The sequence below is a fragment of the Symsagittifera roscoffensis genome, chromosome 3 (assembly GCF_963678635.1).
Source record: "Symsagittifera roscoffensis chromosome 3, txSymRosc1.1, whole genome shotgun sequence".
Lineage (NCBI taxonomy): Eukaryota > Metazoa > Xenacoelomorpha > Acoela > Convolutidae > Symsagittifera > Symsagittifera roscoffensis.
Genome location: NC_087064.1, coordinates 43473516 through 43501492, shown reverse-complemented (window position 1 = coordinate 43501492; position 27977 = coordinate 43473516). Strand labels below are relative to the sequence as shown.

The following is a 27977-nucleotide window of genomic DNA, read 5'->3' as shown; positions in this document are numbered from 1 at the left end:
TAGAATATATTTATATATAATAAGCAGATAATAATAGTGAAAATTGTCTCATGAAAACTGAATGTGACCACCTATTGGCGTTTTTAGATCTTATGATATGCCGGTAAACCATTTATTTTCTAGAGCCCCCGTCTCCCAGCAAAAGAACGCCACTGCCACAAATGTAATAAGTCTATCTTCATTCAAGGAAATTTTTTCTAGAAACTAAGTGCGTATTTTCGTTTTGTCTTTAGAGTAAAATTAACCCCATTTGAGAACTTTTTCTAGGAACATTACAAGCAGCAATGACAAAAAGTAGATCAAAATGACAGGGAATGCCCAATATAGCTTGTAAATTTTGCGGCACTTCAGTGCAAGAGCTGCCATGAGGAATTCTGTGAACAGAATTGAGGTGACTTCTGCTGAAAAGTACCACTCTAAATCTCGGAAGTAAACTAAAGCGCAGAACACTCCCAGACACATGGTGTTATTCATAATAGCGGCCGAGTATAGTTGCGTGTAGGTCATCACCAAATTCTCCTTTTCCTTTCGCATCGCAAAGGCCACTGACGAAACAAGTTCACTTGCATTTGAGCACAAGGGAGTTATAATAAAAGAAATATAGAAGGAGCTTATGGGAATATGTTGCGGGTTCTTAGGGTCAGTGATTCGGGTCAAACTGTCGCACATAGGGTCGGAGAAGATAGTAACGAGAGCAACGCCAAATGTCAGGCGTCCAATCGCAGGACCTAAGACTTCCCAATTTGGACCCGATTTGTCATCGATCTCAGGCGGAATATTGTTGCCGATCAGCTGTGATTGTTCGCAGTTTCCGTTCATGGCTGTCTCGACTACATTTACATTTTGAGACTGGAAGTGGTCCCTTGCCTTCCGGTTGGCCTGGGCTGCGAGGCGCCATCCAGCGAAGTATTTTTTGCCCAGAAGGTGTTCGTCGCGTTCACTCCCTGTGTTGTCATTTGAATTGCGAAGAGTAATGCTTGGAGCCATATAGAACATTTTTGCGGCCTGAAACAGCATCAAAAAACTGTTTGTACTATTAGAAGCATTCAAAAATGTTGAAATAGAGTTGTTCGAGTAATGTGGAGGTCATTTGAAAAGGAGTGACCGAGTTTCTGTGGAACTTGTTGTCTCTAAAATCATCCCCTGTGCCGTTATTTTGAGCTTCAAAGTACAAATTTGACTATAAAAACAAAAAGATCTTGGTTATTGTGTAATTTAGCTTAAACTGAACGAAGTGTAAACTATACCCGCAGAACAATTTCTTCTTCCTTGTGTTTCTGATGTTTAATCATGGGCGCAGTATTAGCCCCCTTGCTGGCCATGAAAAACTGCATGACAATGTAGGCCACGAATCCAGTGAATGATATGATCATGGTGACCAGTGCAGCCCATCTCACGTAGGAGGGTTCCCTCTCTCCCACTCTGGTGGCCCCGAAGTACCAGTCGGAGGACTGGATGATGAAGTAGGGCACTGTGGTGGCGGCCATGATCACTGCAGTCAGTGTGACCTCCTTCGTAACCTCCACACCTACACAAAAGGATGGCAAGTTGAATCAGCAGTCGCTGAACTCATTCACGATTTTATGATTGCAATGCATTTTAAGCATTTGATTTTACATACCAGCGCTTGAAAAAGAATTACCAATGAAACAAAAAATAACCGGTTGGGTTTGAAAATGTTTTCTAATCTTTTGTGTATCTTGAAACCCTCACCTTGTTTGGTCAAACTGTATCCCGTGCATCTAATCTCGCTGTTCGCCACCAGACCATGGCAAGTGGGTGACGTCACGAGATCGACTCGGCCCACAACCAAACTCACTCCCCACACCACAGTCAGTAGCAACACCGTCGACCCCGCCAGAGTCCCCATCCCGACTGAGATCTGCTTCTGGGCGGTCGCTTTGTCCCCTAGACCCGACACCAGTATCATCATGCTGTCGGGTACAACCCCCGAGACGGGGAGGATGACGCCGCCGATGAGTGCCGGCGCCACTCCGAGGTCTAGAAGTCCCTCTGCTCCGTCCGAGATGAGTTTGGCGCCATATCCGAGAGTGATGCCGTAGTAGACTATGAGAACTGCGTTGCCGATGATGTAGTCGGAACAGGGGTAAAGGTAGCTCTCGCACGAATCTGTCAAAGTTTGAAAAGTATAAAAGCTGTCAAATTTTGAAAACTACATCATTTGTATCAATAGCTACCGTTTTTACTAGACAAAATATGGTGAAAGAGAAGGATGATAGTGATTTCAAGGTGATGGCAATGAAACTGCAAAATCATTTTCTTGCCTTTCGTGAAGCACTCAGACCAATTTTAACGGGGATGGATGAAGGTGTTTGATGACAAAAGGACAGTTTTTCAGAACCATTTGAGTAGGTTGACCAACATGATTTTTTTTAATAAATCAAACTTAGTAAACCGTACTCAATTCAAAATTCAATAATTGCCAAAAAGAAGCAAAACTGATTTTTTAAGTAGTTTAAATTTTTTTTGTATTATTTTGTTCAGTGGGGCGAGACTGAAGCTAAGCTTCATGAAGTTGAGCTTCCCGAGTCGAGATTTTTCACCTAATTTGAAGCAAGATTTGAGTGGTTTGAGCGGTTTTTCTAGACAATTACGCTCAAAATTTTGCTTCAAAATGAGCGGTTTGAGCGGTTTTTGAACGGTTTATCTAAAAAAACGCTCAAAAACCGCGCAAGATTTGAACGGTTTTGAGCGGTTCATCTAAAAAAACCGCTCAAAAACCGCGCAAGATTTGCGCGGTTTTTGAGCGGTTTGTTTAGATAAACCGCTCAAAAACCGCTCAAATTTTGCGCGGTTTTTGAGCGGTTTGTTTAGATAAACCGCTCAAAACCGTTCAAATCTTGCGCGGTTTTTGTAGATAAACCGTTCAAAAACCGCTCAAACCGCTCATTTTGAAGCAAGATTTTGAGCGTAATTGTCTAAAAAAAACCGCTCAAACCGCTCAAATCTTGAGCGGTTTTTTGAGCGTTTTTTTTTATAAATCGCTCAAAAACCGCTCAATTTGAAGCAAGATTTTGAGCGCAATCGTCTAAAAAAACCACTCAAACCGCTCAAATCTTGCTTCAAAAGAGGCGAAAACCTCAAATTGGGATCCCTTCTCGAGAAGACAGCGGGCATGGAAGGTTCTCTAACAAAACCGTCGAGCAATTTTTTTAACGTTCCAAATTTTTTTAAAACATTCAGCGGACTGAAAAAAAAAGAGAGAACTTGATAGGCGAGCAATCGCATGCAGCCCGCTCTAGCACAGCGCGACATAATTTTTTCTAGAAATACAGCAACTTGATGCCAGGCTAAAAAAACAATAATGCTTAAAAAACGTTACACTAAATAAAAAAACGTTACATTAAGCTTTTTAAATCTTGAATTTATGAGTAACATTTTGTACTCATTACTTGCTTAAAAGGACTTCCAGAATCATTATCATTAAGAATCATTACGACTGACATCCCGCATCCAGTTTCAAGCGTTAATAATCAATTATATTACAATTTTAGTACCAATCTTATTAAAAATGAGAAACAATCGATTTTAATCAATTAATAATCGAATATAATCTCACTTTTTAATATCAAATTATAATTAATTATAATCCTTTATAATAGATTATAATCGATTATTTATTCGTCCATTTTTCGATACAATTATAATCAATTATTATGATTATAATCCATTGTTTTTATTCAAATTAGTAATTCCTTAGTTTTGCACAAAAATCCATTATAATCGATTATAATAAATTATAATTCCTTTTGTTTGTCCATTTTTTCTTCAAAGTTGCATCTAATTTGCTTTTTCTAAATGCTTTTTGTAGACGTTGGTTCCTATGAAAAATGAGAAAAATGTTTTTAAATCTTTCCAATCAATTCCAGTTTATAAGGTGTTTTTCCATTTCTTCCTTATTAAAGATGTTTTGTGATGCTTACTTTAAGCTTTTTTAACCACCAAATCATCAGCAAATCGATTAAGTTTCATGATTGATTCGAAAGATTTATTTTTCATCTACCGCGGGAATTTTCCATCAGTATGAAAGGATCTCTATGAAACTTTTGTTTCGTGGTAAAACTTTGTGTTCAGTAAATCTCTTTTTTAAATATTTTCTGATTGACAAAAAAATAATAACCCTTGAGATATAATTCGAATATAATTTTGAATTGACAAGTTTTGGCAAAATAAAAGATTATGATCGATTATAATTGATTATAATTGATTTTAACGGTTTTTTGTAAGAACTATAATCAAATATAACCGATTATAAGACTATAATCTCTTGGAAAATATCACGATTATAATCAAATACAAATCCTTTAGACAACTAATTTAAGATCATCATAATAATCCATTATAATTGATTACTTACGCTTAAACTTGGTGCGGGATGCCACTAAAAATCGAAAAAGATCGCATACTTTCAATGCAGACCATTTCCTATCTGAAAAATTTTTATATGATAGACCACTTTGTATAACCTGCTTTTTTGCGTTTTTTCCCAGATTAGAAAGATGACAACTTTCAGACTCTTCTGAATTTTCGAAAAATCAATCACGATTAAATCATCCTTTTGATTTTGAGCTCAGGACAGCAATTCTTTTTGGTTGACATCAAGTCCAAACTTAGAGCTCAGCTTTAAATTTGGGCTCTGTTCAAGTTTAATTGCAGTTTTCTTTTAATAGCAGTTTTCATTGCAGTTGTATTAAGGCCTGTTTCTTTTATCGCAAACATTGTTTAAGTGGGCAAACGCGCGACTCGTTTGTTTGCATTGCATTACGAGGTCAAACTGATTTTTTTAACCGTAAGCAGATTCGTGGACAAGCTGAAAACTGATTTGTTGCTTAACCCAAAAACTTTTTTCTTTAGTAATTCTGCTGGTTAAAAATCAGCACACAGCTAGCTGAAACACTGCATCGCACAAAAATCACTCCGAAAGCAGCCGAGTTTGCGGAAGCAAGAATAAACTTTAATGATTAAAGAACACTTGTGTGTTGTGTGTTCATTGTGTGTTCATTACACTATAGACAACAACTCCATAGAATTCTTGGATGTTGTGTGTTCATTACACTATAGACAACAACTCCATATATTTCTTGGATATTTGCGAGATCTCGTGCACCAGCGGAATCCAAAACGACCAGCTATGTTCAGTCGTTGCGGAGTCTGCGTCAACACTAATGTGCCGACATAGTAACGTCACAAGTATATGTGCGCGGAATCCTAGTTGTAGAAGTATTTTCAACCTCCGTATAGAAATAAGTAAGATTTGATAAAACGTTTGAGAAATATAATGTTTGAATTCTCAAAGGACACAGTGGCGATGTGCAATACCAACGCTCTCTATAACGTTGACGTTTACTATATTACATGAGTACCATACATAAAAGTGTTTCTAACACAATTTACATAACCAATTAAACAGTCTGCACTACATTCCCCTTTCAATTAAATCAAGAACATAATAAGAACCATCAAGTTTCTGCACTAAGCATCCAATCAGTCAATAATCAGTTTACAGTTTTATTAACTAAAGTTTTAAATTCCACTCGACTATTTTTTCCCTCTCTAGGCGGCCCCCAATGGTATCATACTCCGTTGGCATCACAAATTTGCCTGTCTCAAGTTTTCCAATTCTTCCTATAACTGTCGGTGGTCCTCCTCAGTCTTACTGATGGCCGACATTTCATCCGCGATGTCCAAATCATCGGTGGCCATTGCGCCACTGAAGTCACCACTGATGTCGGCTTAGTCGGAAATCATTTTTTCATCGTCCACATTCTCTAGCTGTTTCGCGCCAAAGTCGCGAAGTGTCGAATTGTCCGTGATTACCGCCGGCTGTGTGAGTGACTGGTAATCCACCGTCAGTCCTGCTTATTCTAGTGATGGACCTGAGCTTGATTCACCACTGCCCACTGCTGAAGAAACTGTCGGTTGATACTCTTGCGTGTCTTTGGATGGACAAGTATTTTGGGTGCTACTAATCCGGCATGACACAACGACTTCGGCCGCTAACTTTTTAAACTAATGCATGGCCGCTTAACCGAGAGCCTCCCTCGTCCGCTGTATTCCTGCTTGTGCAACGTCAACCAGTTTTCCAGGCGCCGGATTCTTGCGTCTATTTCTGATCCGTGCCCCTGGTACAAAGTTTGGATTCGGATTCCGTCCACGTTGCTACCAAAGGCATCGACCACCGATGGTCAACCATTGGCGTGTTGTATAATCCGACTTGATTTGTCAAGGACATCTGCAAAGAGCCCCGACACGTTCGCGCCCAGGCCATTAATATCGTCTTGAACGTAATCGTCGCCCCAATAGAAACGACACATATCTCTATCGAAAGAAGTATCTTCAGCCATACGTTTCTTTGGGCTTGGGATATTTTTCGGGCTCATTGACACTTTCTTCGATGGTATCTGCTCCCCCACCTGAGACCTGAGCTCCCCCACCTAAGCTCTCCCTCGTGCTGACATTTTAAACACCCGACATGCCTGAGGCTGATTGCGGTAGTGCATTAGGTTCCTGGCTCCTGGCTGCTTGCGGTAGTCCGGCTCAGGGCTTTGAACTAATGGACTACTTGCACCCGGACTACTTCTACTGGGTTGATTGTTTTCCCGGAATCTCTGTATCCATTCGTATCACAGTATTAATTTTTGAACTTGAATCAGGCACGATGATATCAGTTGGCGGCTTTTTGGCTGTCCTGTCCTCTACTACACTAGGCGGTTCTCTTGGTGACTGGTTGTCGCAGGCCTTAGGCAACAAGCTGATCGCATCGCGATTAACCGTCGGGCTGTCCATGGACATCAAACATTCAGATGAACTGTCAAATTAAATGGATTGTTGACTGTTCCCGTTACATCGCACAATGGTTGTCGTGGGGTTGATCCTGTAGGAATTTCTGCGGTGCTTTCAAAACCGCTTCCTTACGGAAATCTGTAGGCGGTGGCGGTGAAGATTTATCCAGCGTCGCTGAAGACTCTGAGTCGAAACCAGCTAAAGTGAACGAAATATCAGATTTATGTACCACCTTTCCTGAACCCAACATAACGGTATGATCTGAATCCCGTATTACTCTCTCCTTACAAAGTTCACAGTATCGCTCGATTTCTACCGATCTTGATTTTTCCAAAACATATGATGACTTTTCTGTTGAGCAGTAAGGAGTAGCGCCCTATTCGTCGAACTGCTAGATTCTCCGCTCGGTAATGGCGTTGATTCCGCCAGTGGATGCTATACCCGATTGTACAGGCCCATAGTAGTGTGGTCCTTCGGACTCGTGTATTCCTGCATAACTCGTGCCGGGAACATCATCTTATTTCAATCTAGAGAATACAAAACATTTCTGCAAGATAAATTTCTGGAAAAAGCACTTTTTGCGACCGTATGCCAGATTCATTTGGTTTACGACCAAAATGAGCCTCAATTGGCAAACATCCCATTGATTGCTGGATTGGCTTTCAAATTGTGAATGAAATCTCATTTAGTGCAATTTTAGCGCCGGCCGTGGTTTCTGAAAGGAGTATGTGGTACGATTTTGCATGAAACTCGACCCCTGGTCTGAACGAATGGCACTTGGGATAGCGTGCATTGCGATGTAGTTTTCAAGAAATTCCTCTATCACGCTAGCTCTTGTTCTTGTAACGATCTGTAACGAAGGAAACTTTAAAAGTCTATCGATGCAAACAAGCAAGTATTTTTTAGCGCCTCACACTCGCGGTAGCAGAACTGAAAAATCCAATTGCGGCTGTTGGTTAGGTTCTTCTAAGAGATTCAGTTTAGTAACGTCTCCTTACGGAACTATTGACTTAAAATTCTTACCCAATTCTAAACACTCGTTGCAATTAGCCGCTTTTAGTTGAATCTAGCTATTCATAGGTTGCCACCAGAAATAGTTGTTCGCGAAATCTCGCATCTTGAACATGCCCGTACGTCCATGGTGCAGCCGCATCATAGCTGGTGCTCTAAGCTCGAGAAAGAGAATTCCATAAGACGTATGAAACTTGTCCTGGTAATGATTAAAATAGAGACCCAAAATTCTAATTTGAACTTCAATTTGAGCAAGTAAAGCTTCGACAATAGAATTGAGAGTTTCAGCGGCCTTTATTAGAATTGCAAAAAATTCTGCATTAAAGCTTATTGCCGCTAATTGTCAATGGATCCAATAACTTACAATTTGAGCTTTGGTCTGTACACGAGTGATTTGATGTACACATTTTGATCGAATGACAATTGTTAAACGGGTCGATGAATTTTTTTGCTGCACATTCCTCGCGATGACGTAATTCTCGTTCCAATTTTATTTTACTCATTAAGTAACTAACCCGGTTACGCGTTCCAGTGTTACAGAACACCGACGGTTGTAGTATCCTATTAAATTATTGAATTGCGCCACAGCAAAAGAATTATCCGATTCCCACACTATCGGAGCAACCCAACGAGGTGCTTGGATAATTAGTCAACTAGTCCCAGCTTTTTCCCCGGGATATAATCTTTTTCGTAGTCGAAAAGCAACAAGCGATCAACCCAGCGCACTAGCCGCGTTTGTGTTGTTTTAGCATTCATCTCTTCTGACAAACATGATAATAGGGCCTTATGATCAGTAACAATCTTGAACGGATCTCTAATTGAGTATTTCCGATAATGAGTCACAGCCCAAATGACCGCTAATAATTCTACTTCGTTAATGCTATATTTTAGCCCAGCCTCAATCAAGAACCTCGAAGCACAAAAAAGTAGCTTTCCAGTCATCGGTTTGGAGTTTTTCCAAGGCAGCTCCAAACCTTGTTTTGATAGGTCGCACTTTAACTTTTTTTTTCAACATCGAATTGGTGTTTTTGGAGAAAGTTTTTTTCATTTTTACGAAAGCCTTTCCATGATCAGAACCCCAATCAAGCTTTGATTGCTTCTTCATTAAGCTTCCGTGTTGCAGCTTGATTAGGAATAAATCGGATCTATTGGTTTTTTGAACCGATTAGTGATTGAGTATCGACAGTCTTTCCGGTTTTTCTTTGGGTTTTTCCGAAAGCCCAGCCGCTCTACTTCTTTGACGAAGGTTGTACACTTATTCTATTTGACTTCAGCGTTATTTTTGCTTTGTACAATTAGAACGGTTCTAGTTTCCCGCCCATGGCGTTCTTCAGACCCTGTGGTTAAACATCCACCCCCGGCAAACGTTCCAACATGGAATCCATTACCCGCTGAAACTCGTTCGGCATATCTGCCAAAGCGTAGAACATCGTTTTGAAGCGGTATGCACACGTTATTCTCCCCCTTAACAATGCTAAAACTGCATTGGCGACTAGTTTTATTTGAGAATATGCGTATTTTTCAGTTTAATTTGAGAATGAGCGTATTTCAAATCAGTATTTGAAAAACATATTGGTGCATTTGCATGGCAATTTTATACCCAATGCTTCATTATCGACCAACTCATTCATGTTCGGCATTTGATAACAATTTTGAAATATTTGTTTTTTGATCAATTTTGAGTTTAGGCCAATGTCACTGATCCGTCCTGTTTTGCCGTGACAACCGTAGGCAAAATGAAACAATCCTCTGTGCTTTTTCCCACCTCAAGAATGTGAACCTCTTTCAGCAAATTTTCGCTCATCTTAACCCTAGGTAAGAGATGTACAGAACCCGTTTGCACTCAAAATGTATTGGATGTAACGGTTGATTAAAATGTATTCGGAATTCACAAACTTTGAGCAAACCTTTGCGGTAAAACAACTGATCAATTCATCCAAAATACAAACGATGTACTAACGTTGAATTGATGAGTACTCGATCTTTAATTTTGGGTAGCGATCTTTAATTTTGAGTTCGTGAAACGGCTCTTTTTCCTTCCCCCATACACCTCCCACGACCATCAATTTTATGATGTAACGAGTGGTTTTACCAGGTTAAATTCGGAGACCAAATGTGTTTGGCACATTTTAATTAGTCCGCATGTCAATAATCGGACAAAGTGAACAGTAACTCTTCTAGTTAAATATTGCAAATAGGGGGAAATGGAAAAATAGCCCGTGAACATTCTTCACAGAAATGAAGGCAACAGGGCGAGCACAATCAATCCGGAATTCAGTTTCCCACCGGTTTCTGCCCATACGCACGTTCAGCAACTTCCGGTTTTCTTTTCCTGCCTGTCTTATGGCAAATGCTCAAAACATTTCCTCAGTTTTTTGCCTTTCTAACCTCTGGATTCCTTTTGTTTCGATTGCAGCCATACGAATCGTTAATTTGGTTCACCGTAGCCTTCTTGCAATACTTAGCAAAATGACACCTTCCATTGCAATTGACACAAATGATAATCTTTGCTGAAAAATTCTCCCGATGGTTCGGCTTTAACCAATTACTACAATTTTGAAATTTCTCTGATCCTTGCCTTATAATTTCATTCACTGGTTCTCAGTTGATGTAACCTTGCTGATTATTTCCAATGGCGTTCTGTCGCCCCTGGTGAAACTTGTTCCGTCCGCGCTTTGAGACGCCATCACTAACTCGTTTGTACATTATCTCTCTCGTTTTTGTCACCACTGCAAATTGAATTGCATCGTTGGGGCTCATCATATTCATGCAAAGCTGTTTTTGGACCTCTTCATGCTTGATAAATAATGTGAAAGTGTTGCTAACGATCGATTCTACCTTGAGGCCAAAATCATAGCCCTGGCTATGTCACTGAGAGCTCCAAAAATTGCTGAAATCCATCATTATCTCGCTGCTTACGTCCAAACAGGATAATTAACGCAACTGTTTCCAATTCGATTTCTCGGTAGAAGGAATATCCAAATATAATTTTTTTGCTTTTTTTTTCTGAAGAAATAAACCTTTTTTAAAAAACGATAAGAGTACCCTCGACTTGATTCGTTTATCTGCCTCTCCTCTCGTGCTTCCGCGGAACTGCCATTTCTCATCAGCCGAGTGACGAAATTTTCCTATCCAGACTCTTATCGCATCTGCATTACGAGCTACTCTGTCCGCTCGAGCCTGTTGGTCTTCGGTACACGCCGGCTCTTCTAAGGTCGGACAATTTTTTTCGGAGTGGTACTAGCGTCTAATAAATCCTCCATATCGATCTCTTTCTCGGCAAGACCACTAACTGAAACTTTTGAGCCCTGTCTTCCCAAGGGACCGACGGTTCCCGGGGTGGTTCATGCCAGTATACATTTATCCCACGGTACCATGGTAGCTTGAATCGGTAGCTGGCTGCACCATGTGTAAGTATTTCTTGCATCCGTCTAGAAACACGTAAGACTTAACAAAAAAGTTGAGAAATATAACGTTTAAATTCTCAAAAGACACGCTCGCCACTCGCAATCTGCTCAACTAACGCTCTTCTTAACAATGATTTTGACTATGTTACATAAGTACCAAACTTAAAATTGTTTCTAACTTGATTAACATAACCAGTTAAACAGTCTCCGCTACACAAAGAAATATTGCAAGTGGAATTCATTTAGGTTTTTGACCTTGCTTAAAGACTGATATCGGGATTTCTGAGACCTACACACACCAAACGCGCAAATACTGCCTCATTTAGCCTCATTATATGGTAGTCCGCGCCCATTTCAACCGGGTTTTTCTAAAACGGAGTCTTTTTATTTGTTAAGGGGAGGGAGGTTTTCGAGTCTTCATTTTTAATCCGTTTAAAATATTCAAGTTATTATAAAATCATGAACTGATACTGTTATACGTGACACTGACAGACTAGTAGTCGCCAAATAGCTTCAAGCTCAAGCTGAAAAAATTCTGATCGAACGTTTTGGCAGTTCAGCCGAAATGATCGGAAAAAATGGGTTGTTTGGTAAGAACTTCAACTTAATTTCAACTCAACTGGTATTTTTTGAAGATAATAAATCAGAAAGCAACCCTTGTTTTTTGAAGCTTAGAAATTTAATCTTGTTTGATTTTTTCAAAATCGAAGTGTTGGTTTTGAACAAACTTACCGACTGTTTTCACATATCTTTTCCAGGTTAAAACCTTATTGAAACCTTAAATTTTTCTCCATTAAATTTTAAAACGATTCTTTTGCTGCGGTTACATTTGGAAAAAATAGAATCAATTGGTTAATTGACCTGATTAGTGACCAAAGATTGGCAAAATTTTCTGAATTCTTTATGTTAACGATAGATTCGATCTTCTTTTCCACGGGGTAAAGCCACTCTGTTTTTTGACGAAGAATGTGCGTCTACTCTAATTGACAGCAATATTTTTTGTTTGGTACAATTAGAATGGTTCTGAAATCCCACCAAGGGCGTTTTTCAGACCCTCTGGTTGCAATTAAGATATCATCCAGATAAACGTGCACTCCAGGCAAATGTCCCAACATTGAATCCAATACCCGTTGAAAATCGTTCAGTGTATCACCCAAACTGTAGAACACAGTTTTCAAGCGGTATGTACACGTTATAATCCCTCCAACAAAGCTAAAACTGCATTGGCGACAAGTTTCTTTACTCAATTTAATATGAAAACATGCGTATTATTGACCAAATTGTTTGTGATTGGCGTTTGATAACGATTTTGTTATGTCTGTTTACTGATCAATTCCGAGTTTAAGGCCAATTTCACTGGTCCGTTGTTTTAAGCCGTGACAACCCTAGGCAAAGTGAAACCATCCTGAGTGAATTTTCCCAACTTGTTAATGTGTCACATTTTGAACAAATTTTCGTTTTTCTCTTCAACCATAGGTACGACAGGTATAGGAACCCGCTTGCCCTCAACTTAAATTGGACATAAGGTTTGCTTAAAGTGAGTTCAAACTTCAGAAATTTTGTCAAACAACTGTTCAGATTCACCCTAATTACAATTGATGAACTAACGTTGAATTGGTGAGTTCTCTGTTTGCTTTTGCTCTTGTTGCTTCCCGACAACATCTTCGCCCTTCGGGATACTCGCTTCTGACGCACTTCAATCCCTAATGAGGGCAAAAGTTGTTTCCAATTATGTTCCTCTGGCCTTCCTTGGTAATGAACAATTCCGCACCCTCGGAGATCCAGCCCTCGGATTCAAATCTGAAAATAATTCCTCCTATGATTTTGATGACGTCGTCTGTTGTGCTATAGAACACTCACGATTTTCATTCGGGACTGATTTGTTTAGTAGGTAGCACTCTTGAATTTTGAGTTCGTGAAGCTTATTCTAAGAGGTGAAAGATACAGGGCTAGCAAAAACAATCTGGAGTTCAGTTTCACACCAATTTCTGACCATACGCACACTTAAAAAATTCCGATTTCCTTTTCCTGCCTGATCCCACACTGTCTTTATGGCAAACACTCCAAATACTTCCTCGTCTTTTTGCCTTTCTAACCTGTGCATCAAGTTTTTTTCGAATTGATTGAAGTCATACGAATCATCAGTTTGGCTCACAGTAGCCTTCTTGCAATACTTAGCAAAATGACCCCTTCAACTGCAATTGTCACAAATGATGTACTTCGCTGAAAAATTCTCTCGATGTTTCGGCTTCAATCAATTACTACAATTATGAGATTTGTCTGATCTCTGCCGTATAATGTCATTCACTGGTTCTCTTTTGATGTAACCTTGCCAATTGTATTGATTTGCGTTCTGTCGCTCCTGGTGAAGTTTGCTCTGTCCGAACATTGAGACGCCACCACTCATCCGTTTGAACATTATCTTTCTCTTTTCCCTCACCAGCGCAAACTGAAGGGCATCGTAGGCGCTCATCGTGTCCATGCAAAGCTCTATTCCCACCTCTTCATGCTTCATAATAAAAACGAAAATATCTCTCACGATCGACTGCACCTGGAGGCCAAAATCTTAGCCTTCGGCTATTTCACTGAGAGCTCCAAAAAACTGCTCAATTTCTTCATTATCTCGCTGTTAACGTCCAAACAGGATGAAACTACAGCTTGTATCATTCGTTTGCCGAAAGAACGGATCTGTTGCCAATTTCCTTAACTCAGCAAAAATAATATCCACAATTTTTTCTTGGATTTTGCTGAAAGAAGTATCCTTGCCCTTGTTTCATCAACGATAAGAATATCTTCGACATAAGCCGTTTATCTGGCTCTCCTCTCGTGTTTCCGCAGAACAGCCGTTTCTCTTCATCCGAGCAACGAGTTTCTTCCTCTCAGGACTCTTATTGCATCTGCATTACGAACTTATCTGTCGACCCGCGCTTGTGCGTCTTCGGTACCCGCCTGCTCTTCTTATGTCGGATAAACCTTTTTCGGTGCAGTACTAACGTCTTTTAAACCCTCCATAGCAATCTCTTCCTTGGCAAGGACCACTAACTGGAACTTTTGAGCGGAGTCTTCCCAAGGGACCGGCGCTCTTTGAGGTGGTTCAAGCCAGAATACACCCAGCACTCGGTAGCTGGCTGCGCGCCATGTGGAAGTAATTCTAACCTCCGTATAGAAATAAGGAAGAATTAACAAAACAGTTGAGAAATATAACGTTTGAATTCTCAAAGGACACGTTCGCAACAGGCGATCCGCAAAACCAGCGCTCTCTATAACGTTGACTTTGACTATGTTACACAAGTTACATTATAAAAGTGTTTTTAACAAAATTTACATAACTAGTTAAACAGTCTCCACTAAACAGGGAATTATTGTAACTGGAATTCACTTAGAGTTCTGACCATGCTTAAAGACCTATCTCGGGATTCCCGTAACCTTCACACACCAAACGTTGCCTCCTTATTTGACGCCTCATCTGGCCTCCTTATTTCGTGCCCCGCGCCCAAAGCCACCGGGCCTTTCTATATTAACTTGAATATTTTCAGTGGACTAAAATTAAAAACTCGAAGTTGTCTTTCCTCAAACAAATGAAATGAATCCATTTAAGTTATTTTATGATCATGAACTGATACTGTTATGCGTGATTCTGATGGGCTTTTAGTAGTCAAATAGCTTCAAGCTCGAGCTGAAAATAGCTTCAAGCTGGAGCTGAAAAGATTCTGACCGAATTTTTTGGCAGTTCAGCCAAATTGAGCGAAAAACGGATTGGTTGGTAGAACTTTCAAATTTATTTCAACTCAACTGGTATGTTTTGACCGGACCATAATAAATCAGAAATGAGCTCCAGGAGGAAAAAATTAACCTCAATTTTGCTCCAATACACGAAATTTCCGTCGCCTTGGAAGTTAGCTAATAAAAAATTGACGAATTAGTTATTGCCAACCATGCACGACCAGTGTTTTGTTATCTGCTTAGTAGTAGGGTTCGCATATTTACAAAATTTGTGTAGAGTAATTAAATAGAACCAATAGTTCGTATGGTTGAAGTGGAGAGGGCACTGTTCGTTTAAATCTGTGGTGTGGCAAGAATTTTTCGAGAAGGTGACGTTTTTTTTTTTTAAATAGGAAATTTTATCAAGCTTTTCTTAGTTTGACCAAATTGATTTCCCATGCTACCTTAAAAACTTATAGCCCTAAGTTGTCACTCATGTTTCATTACATGCGGGACAAAATATGCTCAAGAAGTAAAGTAAGACCTGTCAAAGTTTTGATTTCTGAGTTCTCCCCTCGCCATTTCTTTGCTTACCTGTTCGATTTGTGTCAAATCGCGATGTCAAATCGTTTCTCGCATCCGGTTTTTTCGACGACTCCAACAGCTGAAGGGAGGTCAGCATACCAATCAATAAACTAATTATCCGAAACGAGCAAATATTCATTTTGCAAAAAACGCTGCAAAACACTGTCGCGAATAAAGTCAAAGGAGTATGAATGGAATATAAGTTGTTTTATTTCAATTTTAATTGAGGAAATGACGTTTTACAATTGTAAACTGTGATTTCTAACAATATTAAATTAATAGCGATTTTTTATACTTCGAAAACCAGTGTAAATTTGCGTTCATTTACAAATAACAAAATGTGAATCAAATGACAACGGTAAAAACAGATATTAAGAATAAGAATTGAGAAAAAAGTAGTAATCATGGGTGTCGATATTGGACCGGACATATAATCAATTTGGGGTCTCAAGATGGGAGGCTAAAATTGGCAACTTCGAACAGGAATGATTGGAAAACAAGGGAGAGTTTATCCAGTGCGACATCCCCCAAAAGTAACTTGTGAACATTTACTTCAGCCACCCGCGCTCCCGTATGCAATCTTTTTTATTCCTAATGATTACTAATGGTCAGTAAGCCGAATGGCATATGTAGAGTACAAAGATGAATATTAACAAGGATAAACGACTGTTTTTTATTTTTGTGTTTTTTTGTGAAGGAATGAAACAAAAATGAATCATAGAAAAAAAAATTTTTTCTAGTGCAGAAATTTTCATTTACAGAATCAATTTTTTTTTGAATTTTACAAATTTTTTCGGTACCTAGGAAGGTCTTAATGAAGCTTTCGAAAACGAACTTTCCCAGATTAAATATTATCTTTTCACGGCTCAAACAAAAGCTATTATAGCACCTACTCGCTTGAAATTAGACTAAAAAGCTTAATTTCAAACCGGTCAATACTGAAAAAAAATTTTGGAATTTTTTTTATCCTTCGAACTAAGTAGCTTGAATATGATAGATATATCACTCGGCCAATTCTGATGACTGTTATATGGCACCTGATTTTGCGTTGAAAAAAAGGAAAAAACCCGAAGACAAAGTTCTTGTCAATTTTAAGTGGTCAAAATAAAAAGAGCCTGAAATATGCTTATGATTACAAAATTATACAAAAAAGAAATTTTTAAGAGAGGGGGATTTCAGCGTACTCCGATTTCCTAATATAGCCATCTATTTTTAAAAAAAAACGTCAAAGCCGGATCTGCGCCATGAGAACTCAAAAAGTTACCTCACCAATCAAAACTATTCTTTTTAAATCTTTTTTGAAAAAAAGTCGGATTTCAACAGTTTAAAAATAAACGAAAGGTTCGGAAGACAGTTTGATTAGCGTCAAGTGTATCATTTCTACTCTCATTTCTTTAAAAAAGTCCAAAAATAAAATTTAATCATCATGACAGAATACGTTTTTCGCTATGTTTAGAAATATATCCATGAAGTTTCCATTAGAGGTCTAAATTAACGGGGATTACAAAACATTATTTCATAAAAAAACGACCTCAGCACAGAAAAAAAAAATTAGATTTGTTCAACGTTTCAACTGAAGCTTAGGAAGTTCAGTTTGCCCGATTGTTCGATGAGTGCGGCTGTTCTTTTTGTGCCCCCTGCAAAAATTCAAGAAATGCACCAGCAAATTTTATCGTGTGTGACGCAAATTTTATCGGTAGATTATTTTTCGATTTATTGTAGCACCTTCCCTATCCCTAACACGTTGAGAGCGACTATTATCGCCCTGTCTTTGTTGCCAAAATTTGCAAATTGAGCCGACCAGGAGGTTTGTACAACAGAGAAGGAGAAATTAATCAATACTGAAAAGTTTTTTCTTTTGAGAAGAGTCACGTGGAGGAAAAATTGGCCCGTCTTTTTATTCCTAGTTTCTTTCTCAAATTGTGCATTCCTCGCAGACCTTTTAAAAATAATCAAGTTATCATCCAGTCATTTTCAGGTTTCAATAGAAAATCTACTCTGCTAAATTTTGTGACCGGTCTCAAATACTAAGCAGTGACTCTTTTGGGATATGGGGACTGGCTAGTGTTTTGTTCCAATACCGTATCTGACAGGAACTTGATTTTTCTCTTAAGAAACTGGAATTAATCGACTTAGAACTTGAGAATGGGACAACCCAATGACAATTTAGAGTTGCATCAAGTCTCATCCAAAATGTAACTGCTTTTTGTAATTGCAAATTGAAAGTCAAAAATGAAACTTAGTTCAGAAAGTAGCACAATCACTACAATTATTCAATATCTGACTGAATAATTTGAAAACATTGACAAAAACTCTGAGCGAATCAATAAGAAACTGAAAATGAGATATAAATTAGTTGCATGCTGTTTTGTCGAATTATTTGGGGGCAAGCGCAGTTGCGTCTATCTTAACCACCGAAAGAATCCCTCTGTTATAAATTGTGTTTTAATTACATTAATTTGACCTTCACTTCTTTAATAGATACATGCCATTTGTGTGTCTGTTTGAAGGCCATTGGACTTCGTGACATAATTCTAGTTGAATAGAAAAGATAGTTTTAATTTAACTGCCTATCTTTTCTTCTCTTATTTCTAGTTACTTTTTTTGCACCCCAGTGTCCATCACTGTTCACTGTGGCGCAGTCAAATGATTTTGAATCTAGACATTGACAGTCTGAAGAAAAACCTCAGCATCGGCTCTTTTAAAGAAAGTTGAGATAGGCCAAAAATGGAGAAATAATGCAAATACACAAATTCGCAGAAGAAAAGGGAACTGCGGAAGAGAAAAGAAAACTAAAAAAGAAGACAAAAACTAGCAGAGAAGACAAAAAAGTGAGCTCGATAGTAAACTTTGACCTGCGCGCAGATATCAAACGAGTTTTTTTTGCAAAAAAACAACATGGGTTGAAAGTATTATGTGACTTGACTTTTAAAACACTTCCGAACTCTTAAAAACCGCATTTGTTAAAAATTCATTCATGAATTTCTAGCAATACAAACAGGGGCGGATCTAGGATTTTTTCGAGGGGGGGGGGGGCGGATTTTCAAAAACAATTTTGAAAATTTTGTCGAACTTTTTTTTAGGTCGATCGAATTGATTTTTGAGCTCTCCCTAAGCATGGTTTAGTCCCTTTTTTAGCAACATTTTCTGCGCCGCAGGGAAAAGTTTGAAAAAACAGTCCAAAAAAGGCGTTTTTAGGCACTTTTTGGAAAATTTTGACAAAAAATTGCGTTTTTTCGGCGCGCGCTCCCCCCTCAAAAATAGAATATATTGGCACCGAAGGCGCCTTTAGAAAAATTTTAGGGTCGGTTGGCCAAAAATGGATTTCTTAAAAAGTACCAAAGGGGGGACCCTTTGGGTCGGCAGGGGGTCGAATTCCTGAGGGGGTAAAGGGAAGAGGCGTCCGCTCCCCCCCCCGCCCGTTCCCCTAAATCCGCCCCTGAATACAAATAAGTAAACCGCAAACAAAACAATTGAGAAGCCTATGAACAGTTCTGGGAGAGTTTCGGAGTCGCCAAGATCATGGGATAGAGGAAAATCATCTGAAAAGATTGGATACGTGATGACTTCACTTTATTGTGAAAAATTGTGATCTCCGATGGGGACTCGTGTCAGAAACGCTTAACCCAACGGACGCCCTAAATCAAGCAATTATTGACAAAAGGAGATATTTTAACCATTATAACTTCACCAATAAATCAAAATCAATTATAATGGTAAAGTGCAGGAAATTGTTAAGTTTATAAAAAATAAAGCAGCCTGAACAAAAAAGCAAAAACCTGTATGAAGTAGAGTAACGCTTTTGCGAAGATCACGTGAAAGTATATACGGCAAAAAAAACATGTGTAAAGTACAGTATTTAAAATGACAAAGGAAACTGGGGAAGTTTGTGAAGTCTTATTCAAGAAAACCGGCTAATGCAGAAGAAAAAATAGATAATGAAAGATGAGCTTTTTTACCATCGGAACTACTGACGGTTGAAGAAAAAAACTTTTTCGGTGTGATAAACGTCTAGTCAGAGGAGGAAGTTTGCGACGATGACAATGAACAGAAACTCAGGAACCCGCAATTGAATACACTTGCAATAGACAGGAAGACTCGTGCTCTTTTTTGGCTTTAACACAGACACAATTAGCATCATTGGGTAAATCGTGGAAAGAGTTCAGACCAAAATTTTGTTAGTCAAATGCACATACAAAAGACAGTTTAAGGTGGCACAAAAATTTTTTAAAACTTTTTCACAAAATCAAGAAAAATCCGTCCGATAGAAAAATCGTACATTAGAGGGTATAAAATTTCCCTTATTTTTTTGAGAAGGTGTAAAAATTTAATCGAAAAGAATGGTAAAGGTGAAACATAAAATCTTATCAGACAATTTTGACCAATATTGCTTCATAAACCCGATAGTAACTACGAGAAAAAACACAGTTCCATAAAGGTAGCCTTAGATTCAAAACTGTTAAGCGATCAGATAATTAGAAACAAATATTAAATGCACAAAATCCACGAACGAGTCGCTAACATACATTGCTCTTCAATTGTCAAACCAAAAATCTGGGGACGTATAGTTCAGAAGTCTCGATTTACAAAACGCGTACAGTCAACCATATTTTTGTGACAATACAAGCAAACATTGTAACTTAAGAAGAAAAGAAAGTAGGTATTTTGGCGAAAAAGAAGCGGGGTTCTGTTTAATTTAAGACTTATAACCAAAATTTGTTGTCCTTGATCTTAGAAGCTGAGGTTTTTAAGCAGCCGGAATAACACTCACGTGAAAATTTTTTCAAACGGTTTTTTAATCAACCGCAAAATAAAAGATTTTTGAATTGTTTTGAGCTAAAAACTGTTCTTGGGGGTAAATTGTAAAACGGGGGGTGGGGGTGGCAGTGGGAAATTCCTTGAAAGTGCTCGTCTTGTTCTCAGACAAATGAATGATTTATTTGAAATTGAAAAATTTAACAGTAAATTTTCCGTTACAAGATGATCAAATTGAGCTTTGGTTTGGTGTTTTGTTTGCTCGTGACAAACGTCAAAAATGGAGACATTTCATAAACTTGAAAGTAGAATCACATTTATAAGTAGTACATGTTGATGACGTGTTTAGCTTATACTTTTATGAAGCATTTATTGTTTCCGTACCGACAGGTGATTACATTTGTCACCTCACATCGCTTAAAACAAACAAAATTTGGATAGATAATGCAAGAAAAATAAACATAACCATGACCGATAAAGCGAGTAATGTAGGACGCTCTTTTCTCAGGGATTCAACCCCCTCACAAACCATAGTGTTCCGCAGGCGCGGATCTAGGAATTTCTCGAGGGGGGTGCTAGTTTTCAGAATTTTTTCTACTTTTTTTAATTCGTTCAAACTGATTTTCTGAGCTCTCGCCAATCACTATAAAGACTCTAAATTGGCCAAATTTTCTGCGCCACAGGCAACTTCTTCAAAAAACAGGCCAAAAAAGGCGTTTTTATAGACTTTGAAAAATTTCGACCAAAAAATTGCGTTTTTTCGGCGCGCGCTCCCCCCCCCCCCCCCCCCCTCAAAATTAGTGTTTATTGGCGCCAAAGGCGCTTTTAGAAAATTTTTAAGGTCAGTCGGCCAAAAATGGATATCTCAAAATAGTACAAAGGGGGACCATTTGGGTCGGCAGGGGGTCGAACCCTGAACGTTTTGGTCGAAATAGGGTCTTTAGAGTCTTCTGGGAGTGCTCCGAACTCAATTTGGTCGACCTAAAAAAAGTTGACAAAATTTTTGACAACTTTTTGAAAATCGCGCCCCTCCTCGAGAAAATCTTAGATCAGCCCCTGAAAATTGGAGTACTTTTATTGTTTGGAGAAAAAAATTATGCTGAGATCGAATTTTTTTAAAAGAATTGATTTCCGAATATATTTATTGAACTCATCAAACGGAACTACAAAGCTTTTCAAAAAATCCCCTTGAAAAAATTGAAAACAAAGTTAGGCTAGTGCCATTGGTCGTTTCTTGCCTTATCTGTGTTCATGCTCTGCTGACGAAACTTGAAAAGAATCAGGTGAAATCAACAAGCCTTGATAGTATCGCTGGTAATTTAACTCAATGCTAAAATATTCCAAGTTACCCGGGCCAAAAAAAAACAATTTATCGGTTGACTTGTTTTGCAATAAAAATCTTCTGAGTCTAATGATTACGCATTGCTGCTTACTTTAGTAGGTGCTTGATATTATTTACAGAGATGGGAAGATGTACAAAGTGTGTCGAGAACAAACCAAGATAAAAAAGATTTTGAGTAGGAGAATAGAATCCAATTGAATGAGAATAGTTCAGATTTCACATTCAACCAATAAGTTTTTCATGTTAAAATCAACAGAAAATAGCACCTGAAGGAAACTATTAGCTCACACTCAGTTTGTTGAGCTCAATCAGTTATTGTAGTTTTCAAACAATATGAGGTCAAATTTTTGGGTCAAAAATAGTCTAATACTTTTTTTTGGGTCGACTAAGAGTCATGAAAGTCTTTCTGAGCTGAGCACTGTCAAAACATATCTGAATCCAGGGAAAAAATTGAATAGTTTCTAACCTTGTCGCAACTGTGAGAACATATGTGAATACTTCAAGTCAGAGGTCAATTGTTTCTTCAATTACTTTGTTTTTTATTGAAAGTTCAATGAAAGACACTAACAAGACTCCAATTAAAAGATCCAATTAACGTTTATTGTACCCATGAAAAAATCCTTGATTGAAAGATGATAAACAATTTGGAATCAAATTGAAAAGTTTTTTTTCTTCTGTTCATTGGATCCCCCCAAACTGCTATACTTACCGCCCGGTAACGAATTTCTGAAACCAAATTGCCTGCCCCTATTCATATTGAAAAGATTAAATTTGCCGCTTTTGCATTGAGAGGACAAAATGAACGGCTCGCAAGTTATCCCAAAATCTACCAAATGCCCTTGAACATGGATGAAAAAAGTATTTTGTAATTTTGTGCTTGGAAAGGTTTTTCTTAAATCTCAGAACTATTTAGACCTTTATTTAATGAATTTTATTGAAGTAAAATTCAAATCATCTGAACCATATTGACGTCTTCATCTAAAACTGAAAAAATAATTAATCTACGCTAATTGCACCTATTTAAAATTGAACGGACGCAAGATAGATTGTAAAACAGCTATAACTTGCCAATCGTACTCCATAACTAACAGTTAATTTCGCTACTGTAAAATCTGACTAGTGTCCGACGTCAGACAAAATTTTTGCTTTCATTAATATTTATAAGGATCTTGAGAGTCTCAAAACAAAGTATCAAAACAGAACAACAATAGCCGGTTGCTTGATATTTTGATTTTGATAGAACGCAACAAGTTGATATTTTGATAGAACGCAACAAGTTGATATTTTGAAAAACGGATTGTTTTTTGAAAAACGTAGCATCTCGGAAACCAGAACATTTCAGGATCTCAGGATGTGGATGAAAACCGCACTCTGATTTTTTGTTTGGTAGCAATTAAAAAACCTCCTTCTTTTTAATAAGTAGAAATTTTCTTAATTAAAAAATACCTGTAAAAGAACAAACATACATACAAAAAAAGCAATCATTTTTGATCAATTTAATAAAAAGTAATGGTAAACTCAAAAAAAAAACAAGTAAACGCAATATGGCAAAATTATCAAAAAAGAAATGTATCTCCTATTTGATGCGCAAAGCATCCCTACTCATTTTTATAAATTTTCGGCTAATTACGATTTTCGTTCAATCGATTCATCAACATGTATCCTCTACTGGTAGTTAATCTGCTTTAAGATTACTTCTAAAAAATAACTGAAATTGACCCATGCTGAACATTTCCTCAGTTTTTTGTTTTTTCAAAGAAAAACAAAATTGTTTGAGAAATTAGTATAAATTATATATTTTAAGGATCTTAAGCAGAACTAAACAAAATCATTTAAAAAATCTTAAGCATTTTTGTTTGTTGAGAAAAAATGTATAAAGATTTTGAGTTATCGTAGGCAGTAAACAACTCGGATTATTTTTTCTACTCAAAAATTTGGAATAAATTGGTGTTGCAGTGCAACCATAAGCAAGCAAACGAAATTCAATGAAAGATTGAGCGTTAGTAAAATAGTGTTAAGAGAAAACTAGCGAAACAATAATCAAGGAAACATTTTTTCTTTTAACTATTAAAATCATATGATTCATGAAAGACAGCCGAGAATCCAAATAAACAGCCATGTAAATAGATCATGGTGGATGACTAATGTGTTTTTTGTCAAGAGAAATTTTTATACTAGAAGTTCTGGATGTAGTTTTAAAACTTTTAAAAGCAGTTTTATATGTGCTCGATGTGAGTTTTTGTCGTATAGTCTACCATTTACCTTGCTATTGATTTTGTTGAATTTAAAAAGATCTTAGCTTTCACGAGAAAGATTTGCATCATTAACAAAAAGGTAAACTTCCGAATGTTTGACGCTACCTGGCCTTTTACTTACACGCACAAGGACTAATAAGGGGCTTTAATAAGAGTTACATATCTTTGAGTCACACCAGCTCGAATTACTTTTTTCTTTTTAAGTATTTTCCCCCGCTATTCAAACAGCTTCAAAACTATTAAATTGCAACCCGTCTTTATCAACAAGTTTGAATTTTTGTTCAAGAGAATGTGATTATTTAGAGCACCAAAAGCTTTCTACAGACCGGTAAAAAAGTAACAATGTCGATTACTTTTCTCGAATCTTACTTTTTTATTCAGCACTAGCAGTGCAACGACATTATTATGTTCTTTCCTAAAACCAAATTCTTCTCTCTGAAAACCAAATTTCCCAAACCAGTTTAAATTCCTTGAGTCCTTGACTTTATTTTACTTTTTTGGTGCGTTTTTATTCAGGCGCATCCTTTATCTGCCTTCAAAGCAGCTTTTCATATCTTTTGATGAATAACCTAGCGCAATTCCTCGCTCGTCTAGTCCATTAATTCTATAAAATTGACATCCTCTGTCTAGCCATAAAAAATCATTAGGATAACTGACTGAGTAAATGCAATTGAATTTGTTTCCAGATTGAGGTGAATTTGGTTCCTAAACCACTGAATGTGTGTTTTTAAGATTATAATGATGGACGAGTTTTGATGGCACAGCCGAATGATTCTTTTTCAAAAAGTCTACTACATCATTTGATGCATGTCGAAAAAGATCAGCAGGTACAAAATTCCTGTGTCAATGAAATTCTACTTAAAATTGAATTGACTATTTGTGTCAATTGTTTTACTTTTTGAAAACTCTATTCCAATAAAAGCAAAAGTTGGGTTGGTTCTCTTTTGGTGATCAAAATAAAGCTCTTTTGGTGATTGAAATAATTATTTTTTCTTCATTTTTTAGCATCTAGTTGAAAACATTGAGTTCTTGTTTTCCGCTCCCAAAATTCCTTTTCCTGCTGTCATTTTTCTTTAGTTATATGTGTATCAAACCAATAACTCAACGAATTACTAAAATCAACCTAAATAACTGCGCGGAACTATTTATCAGATTTTCTGTAACCTTGAGAAAAATGAGCTCTGGACAATAAAAAAAAATTGGACCAAAAAATTTGAAAACTCTAATCATCATTTAGCCTTAATTTTTCCTACTTGTTTTCGAGCTGCCATAAACTGATTGTTTTGTAATGATTTGCAGTCTGATTAGCATTACAAAAAGGCGCCGGATTTGAGTTTTTTTTACGTAAGACAGAAGACAATGGGCAAAGTATTTGCCGGGTTTTTGCAAATTGGCGCCTCTATTTTGATAAAAACCAGCCGCTTTTTCAATCGGCGTGTCAATAATTTTCATCAACAAGTTTACCACTTTGTCTGTGGCAACTTTTTCCAGCAAACCCATGATACGATAGTTGTCTTGCCGATAAATTTTTTTAAAAAGTTTCAATTGCGAATATGTCTTCAAATTGTTTTCATCTCTCTATTTCTTCATCTTTAATATGTGTGAGAATTTCGTCCTTCGGCTTAACTTTGTCCAATGTGCCCTAATCTACCTGATTCTCTTCTAGTGGATGCAACTCTGAGCACTTCAGTTCTGACCTTGTTTTGCAATAGATGTTATTCCGAGATATTTAACTGATGGAATTGCTTCTGTTTTATCGTTTCATCACAATAATTAGGCATTGTAAAACGAACTAACAAACTAAACTAGTTCAGACGTTTTTTATCGGCGTTTCTTTTTTCTGTTTCGAAAACTTCATGGCAGATAGATGTTGAAAAAAAATGTTTCAAATGTAAGAGACTAAAAATAATAAAGAAGGAAAGTTTGCATTGCTCTTTTGAGTGATAAACGAAACTTGAAAAATTTGAGAAACTTTTCAACGCCCTTTAACTGTCTCAACGCCAAGATTGCTTAAAACGTTGTCCAGTGATTTGGTTTAAAATTTTTAGCTCCAAAATTAAGCTCCAGTGCTTTTTGAAAATTTCTTTTGAAAAAAAGCATCTGACAAAACTTGAAACATCATTTTCCTTATTGTTTCATGAGCCAACATTTGATACTTTTTTAAAGAGTTTTGATGCTCTGTTTTATCTTGTTTCGAATAAATTTAATAATTAGAATGACTAATTGAAAAATTTAAATTGATTTTGAATCCAGGATCAGGTGGATTTGATCTGGTTCTTCAGCCACTGAAAACAAGTTTTTAAAATCAAAAAGTTATAAAAATTTTTGATGGCACAACCAAATTATTCTTATTAAACAATGTGCTCTACATTGTTTAATGCAATGGTTTATCCATTACTAATTTGCATTATCTTCGATTTTTCTTCTAAAATAAAGCAAAGTTTCATTTCGTCGTGAAAAAAATGTCGAAAAGTTTGAAGTTGAACTTTTCCTCCATGTCAAAGAAAACCAACCAACTAACTTTTTCCGTTTTTCGAAAAATTTAACTCAAAAAGTTTTTACTCGGCATTGTCTTCTTCCTGCCGATTTTGTTGATCCAAAAAATTCTTCTCAAACTATTTTGTTGTTGCCGAGGTGATGGGGGAGGGGGATTGTTGGGGCTGACCTCCTTTCTCCCTCACGAATTTGACACCATGCCGACCCAAAAGAGCGCCTTTTTTTTTTTACTAATTCGATATATTCATTCTTAGCAAACTGACCCTAAAGTGTTTCTAAAGTCAAATTTTTCCAAAAAACGTCTAAAAACGCCTTTTTTGGCCTGTTTTTTTTTAATTGGCTGCTGTGCAAAAAATTTTGCCAAATTAGTTTTTTTAGTGATTTAGAAGAGCTGAGAAAGTCCATTTGGCAGACCTAAAAAAAGGTCGGCAAAATTTTAGATCCGCCCCTGGCCCTATTGAAATTATTGACTTCCTGGTTTCCGATTTGAAAAAAAATGCACCTGCTATCAATTTTTCTAAGTTCCAGGATAGTTTTTCCAAGTTCCATTTCAAATCAAAAACTTTAGCAATGACCCAAAAACAAACCCTTAAAAGTTGCGCGGAACTATTTATTGCGTTTTCTCTAATCTTGACACAAAATAAGCTAACAAATACAACTGAATTAATCTGGATGAATTTGAAAATTCTACGCATCGATTGGCGCTCATTTTTTTTACTTGTGGTCGAGCAGCCATAAACTAATTGTAGTGATTTGCAGTCTGGAAAATCACCCACCTGTTTCCATTAGCTTCTTTGATCAATCTATTGATGCTAAACATTTTACGACACCTACATGTCAACTTCTTTGATCTGTTCACGAAGCGAATGAGACCACGCGATCAAGTTATAAAACAGAGGATGTAACGTGCAGAATTTATTTAATGCGAAACAAACCAGTCTGGTAAATTATCAAAAAAAATTCAAATGTATAGGAATGAACTTAGCTATCCATGTTTAGCGGCAACTTTCATGCCGGAACAAAAAAACCTATTTTTTTTCTCAACCAAACCCGTTGGGTTGGAAGCTGGTCTCTTTTCAAATCTAGAGCTCGTTTACTGATTGGAAGACGAAAACAATCTACGATTAGGATTATTGAAGCTGCCCGGGTTGACCAAAACTTCTTATCATATAATTTCCATTTATGAGAAACTTCTTGTCATACAATTTCATACAATTCCATACGTACAGAAAATTGTATGAAAACTCTATGATAAGCAGTTTTCCATATATGAAATTTGTATGATAGTGTGTTTTTCCATAAACCAAAACTTTTGATTTTTTCTTTCTAAATTTAGTTTCTGAAAAACTTTTGGTTGTAGTTGCAACCTAACACAAGTGACAAAGACCTTGGTTACTCAAAACACCAAAGGTTGGCCGATCTTGCAATAACAATGCATAGACAACAACCTGAATGTGGCTGTCTTTTACAATTGATATAACAAAAGTAACAAACATTTATTTTTTGGCAGAATTTTTTAATGATGACTATTTTAAATTTTTGAATTTTCAAATTATGAGACATTGATCAAGGCATACATTAACACCCCTTACAGAAAAAATAGGAATTTTCCGCGTTTTT

General features: G+C 37.2%; 2 protein-coding genes across 9 annotated transcripts in view; one reads left to right on the top strand and one right to left on the bottom strand.

The window, feature by feature from the left end:
• Positions 1 to 27977, top strand: part of LOC134842554 (choline transporter-like protein 2) — a 546776-nt gene that overhangs the window by 444379 nt on the left and 74420 nt on the right. The gene's annotated exons all lie outside the window — the stretch shown is intronic.
• LOC134841456 (uncharacterized) lies at positions 83 to 27031 on the bottom strand. 7 transcript variants are annotated; one of them, XM_063857457.1, is made up of 6 exons: positions 21337 to 21698; positions 20649 to 20826; positions 15519 to 15969; positions 1714 to 2130; positions 1248 to 1528; positions 83 to 1005 (listed from the first exon to the last, which is right to left on the bottom strand). In XM_063857457.1, the coding sequence occupies exons 3-6, from the start codon at positions 15646 to 15648 to the stop codon at positions 241 to 243; spliced, it is 1593 nt and encodes a 530-aa protein (XP_063713527.1). In that variant the 5' UTR covers positions 15649 to 15969; positions 20649 to 20826; positions 21337 to 21698; the 3' UTR covers positions 83 to 240. The 7 variants fall into 7 exon arrangements, with proteins under 7 accessions (XP_063713527.1, XP_063713526.1, XP_063713529.1 ...); XM_063857456.1 differs by having other exon boundaries at positions 20649 to 20816; XM_063857459.1 differs by having other exon boundaries at positions 20731 to 20816.

Coding starts and splice junctions, on each gene's coding strand:
- LOC134841456 (XM_063857462.1), bottom strand. CDS start 15,648: ATGAATATTTGCTCGTTTCGGATAATTAGTTTATTGATTGGTATGCTG. Junction 2,131..15,518: donor ATTTGACACAAATCGAACAG/GTAAGCAAAGAA, acceptor AAACTTTGACAG/ATTCGTGCGAGAGCTACCTT. Junction 1,006..1,247: donor AAGAAGAAATTGTTCTGCGG/GTATAGTTTACA, acceptor ATGCTGTTTCAG/GCCGCAAAAATGTTCTATAT.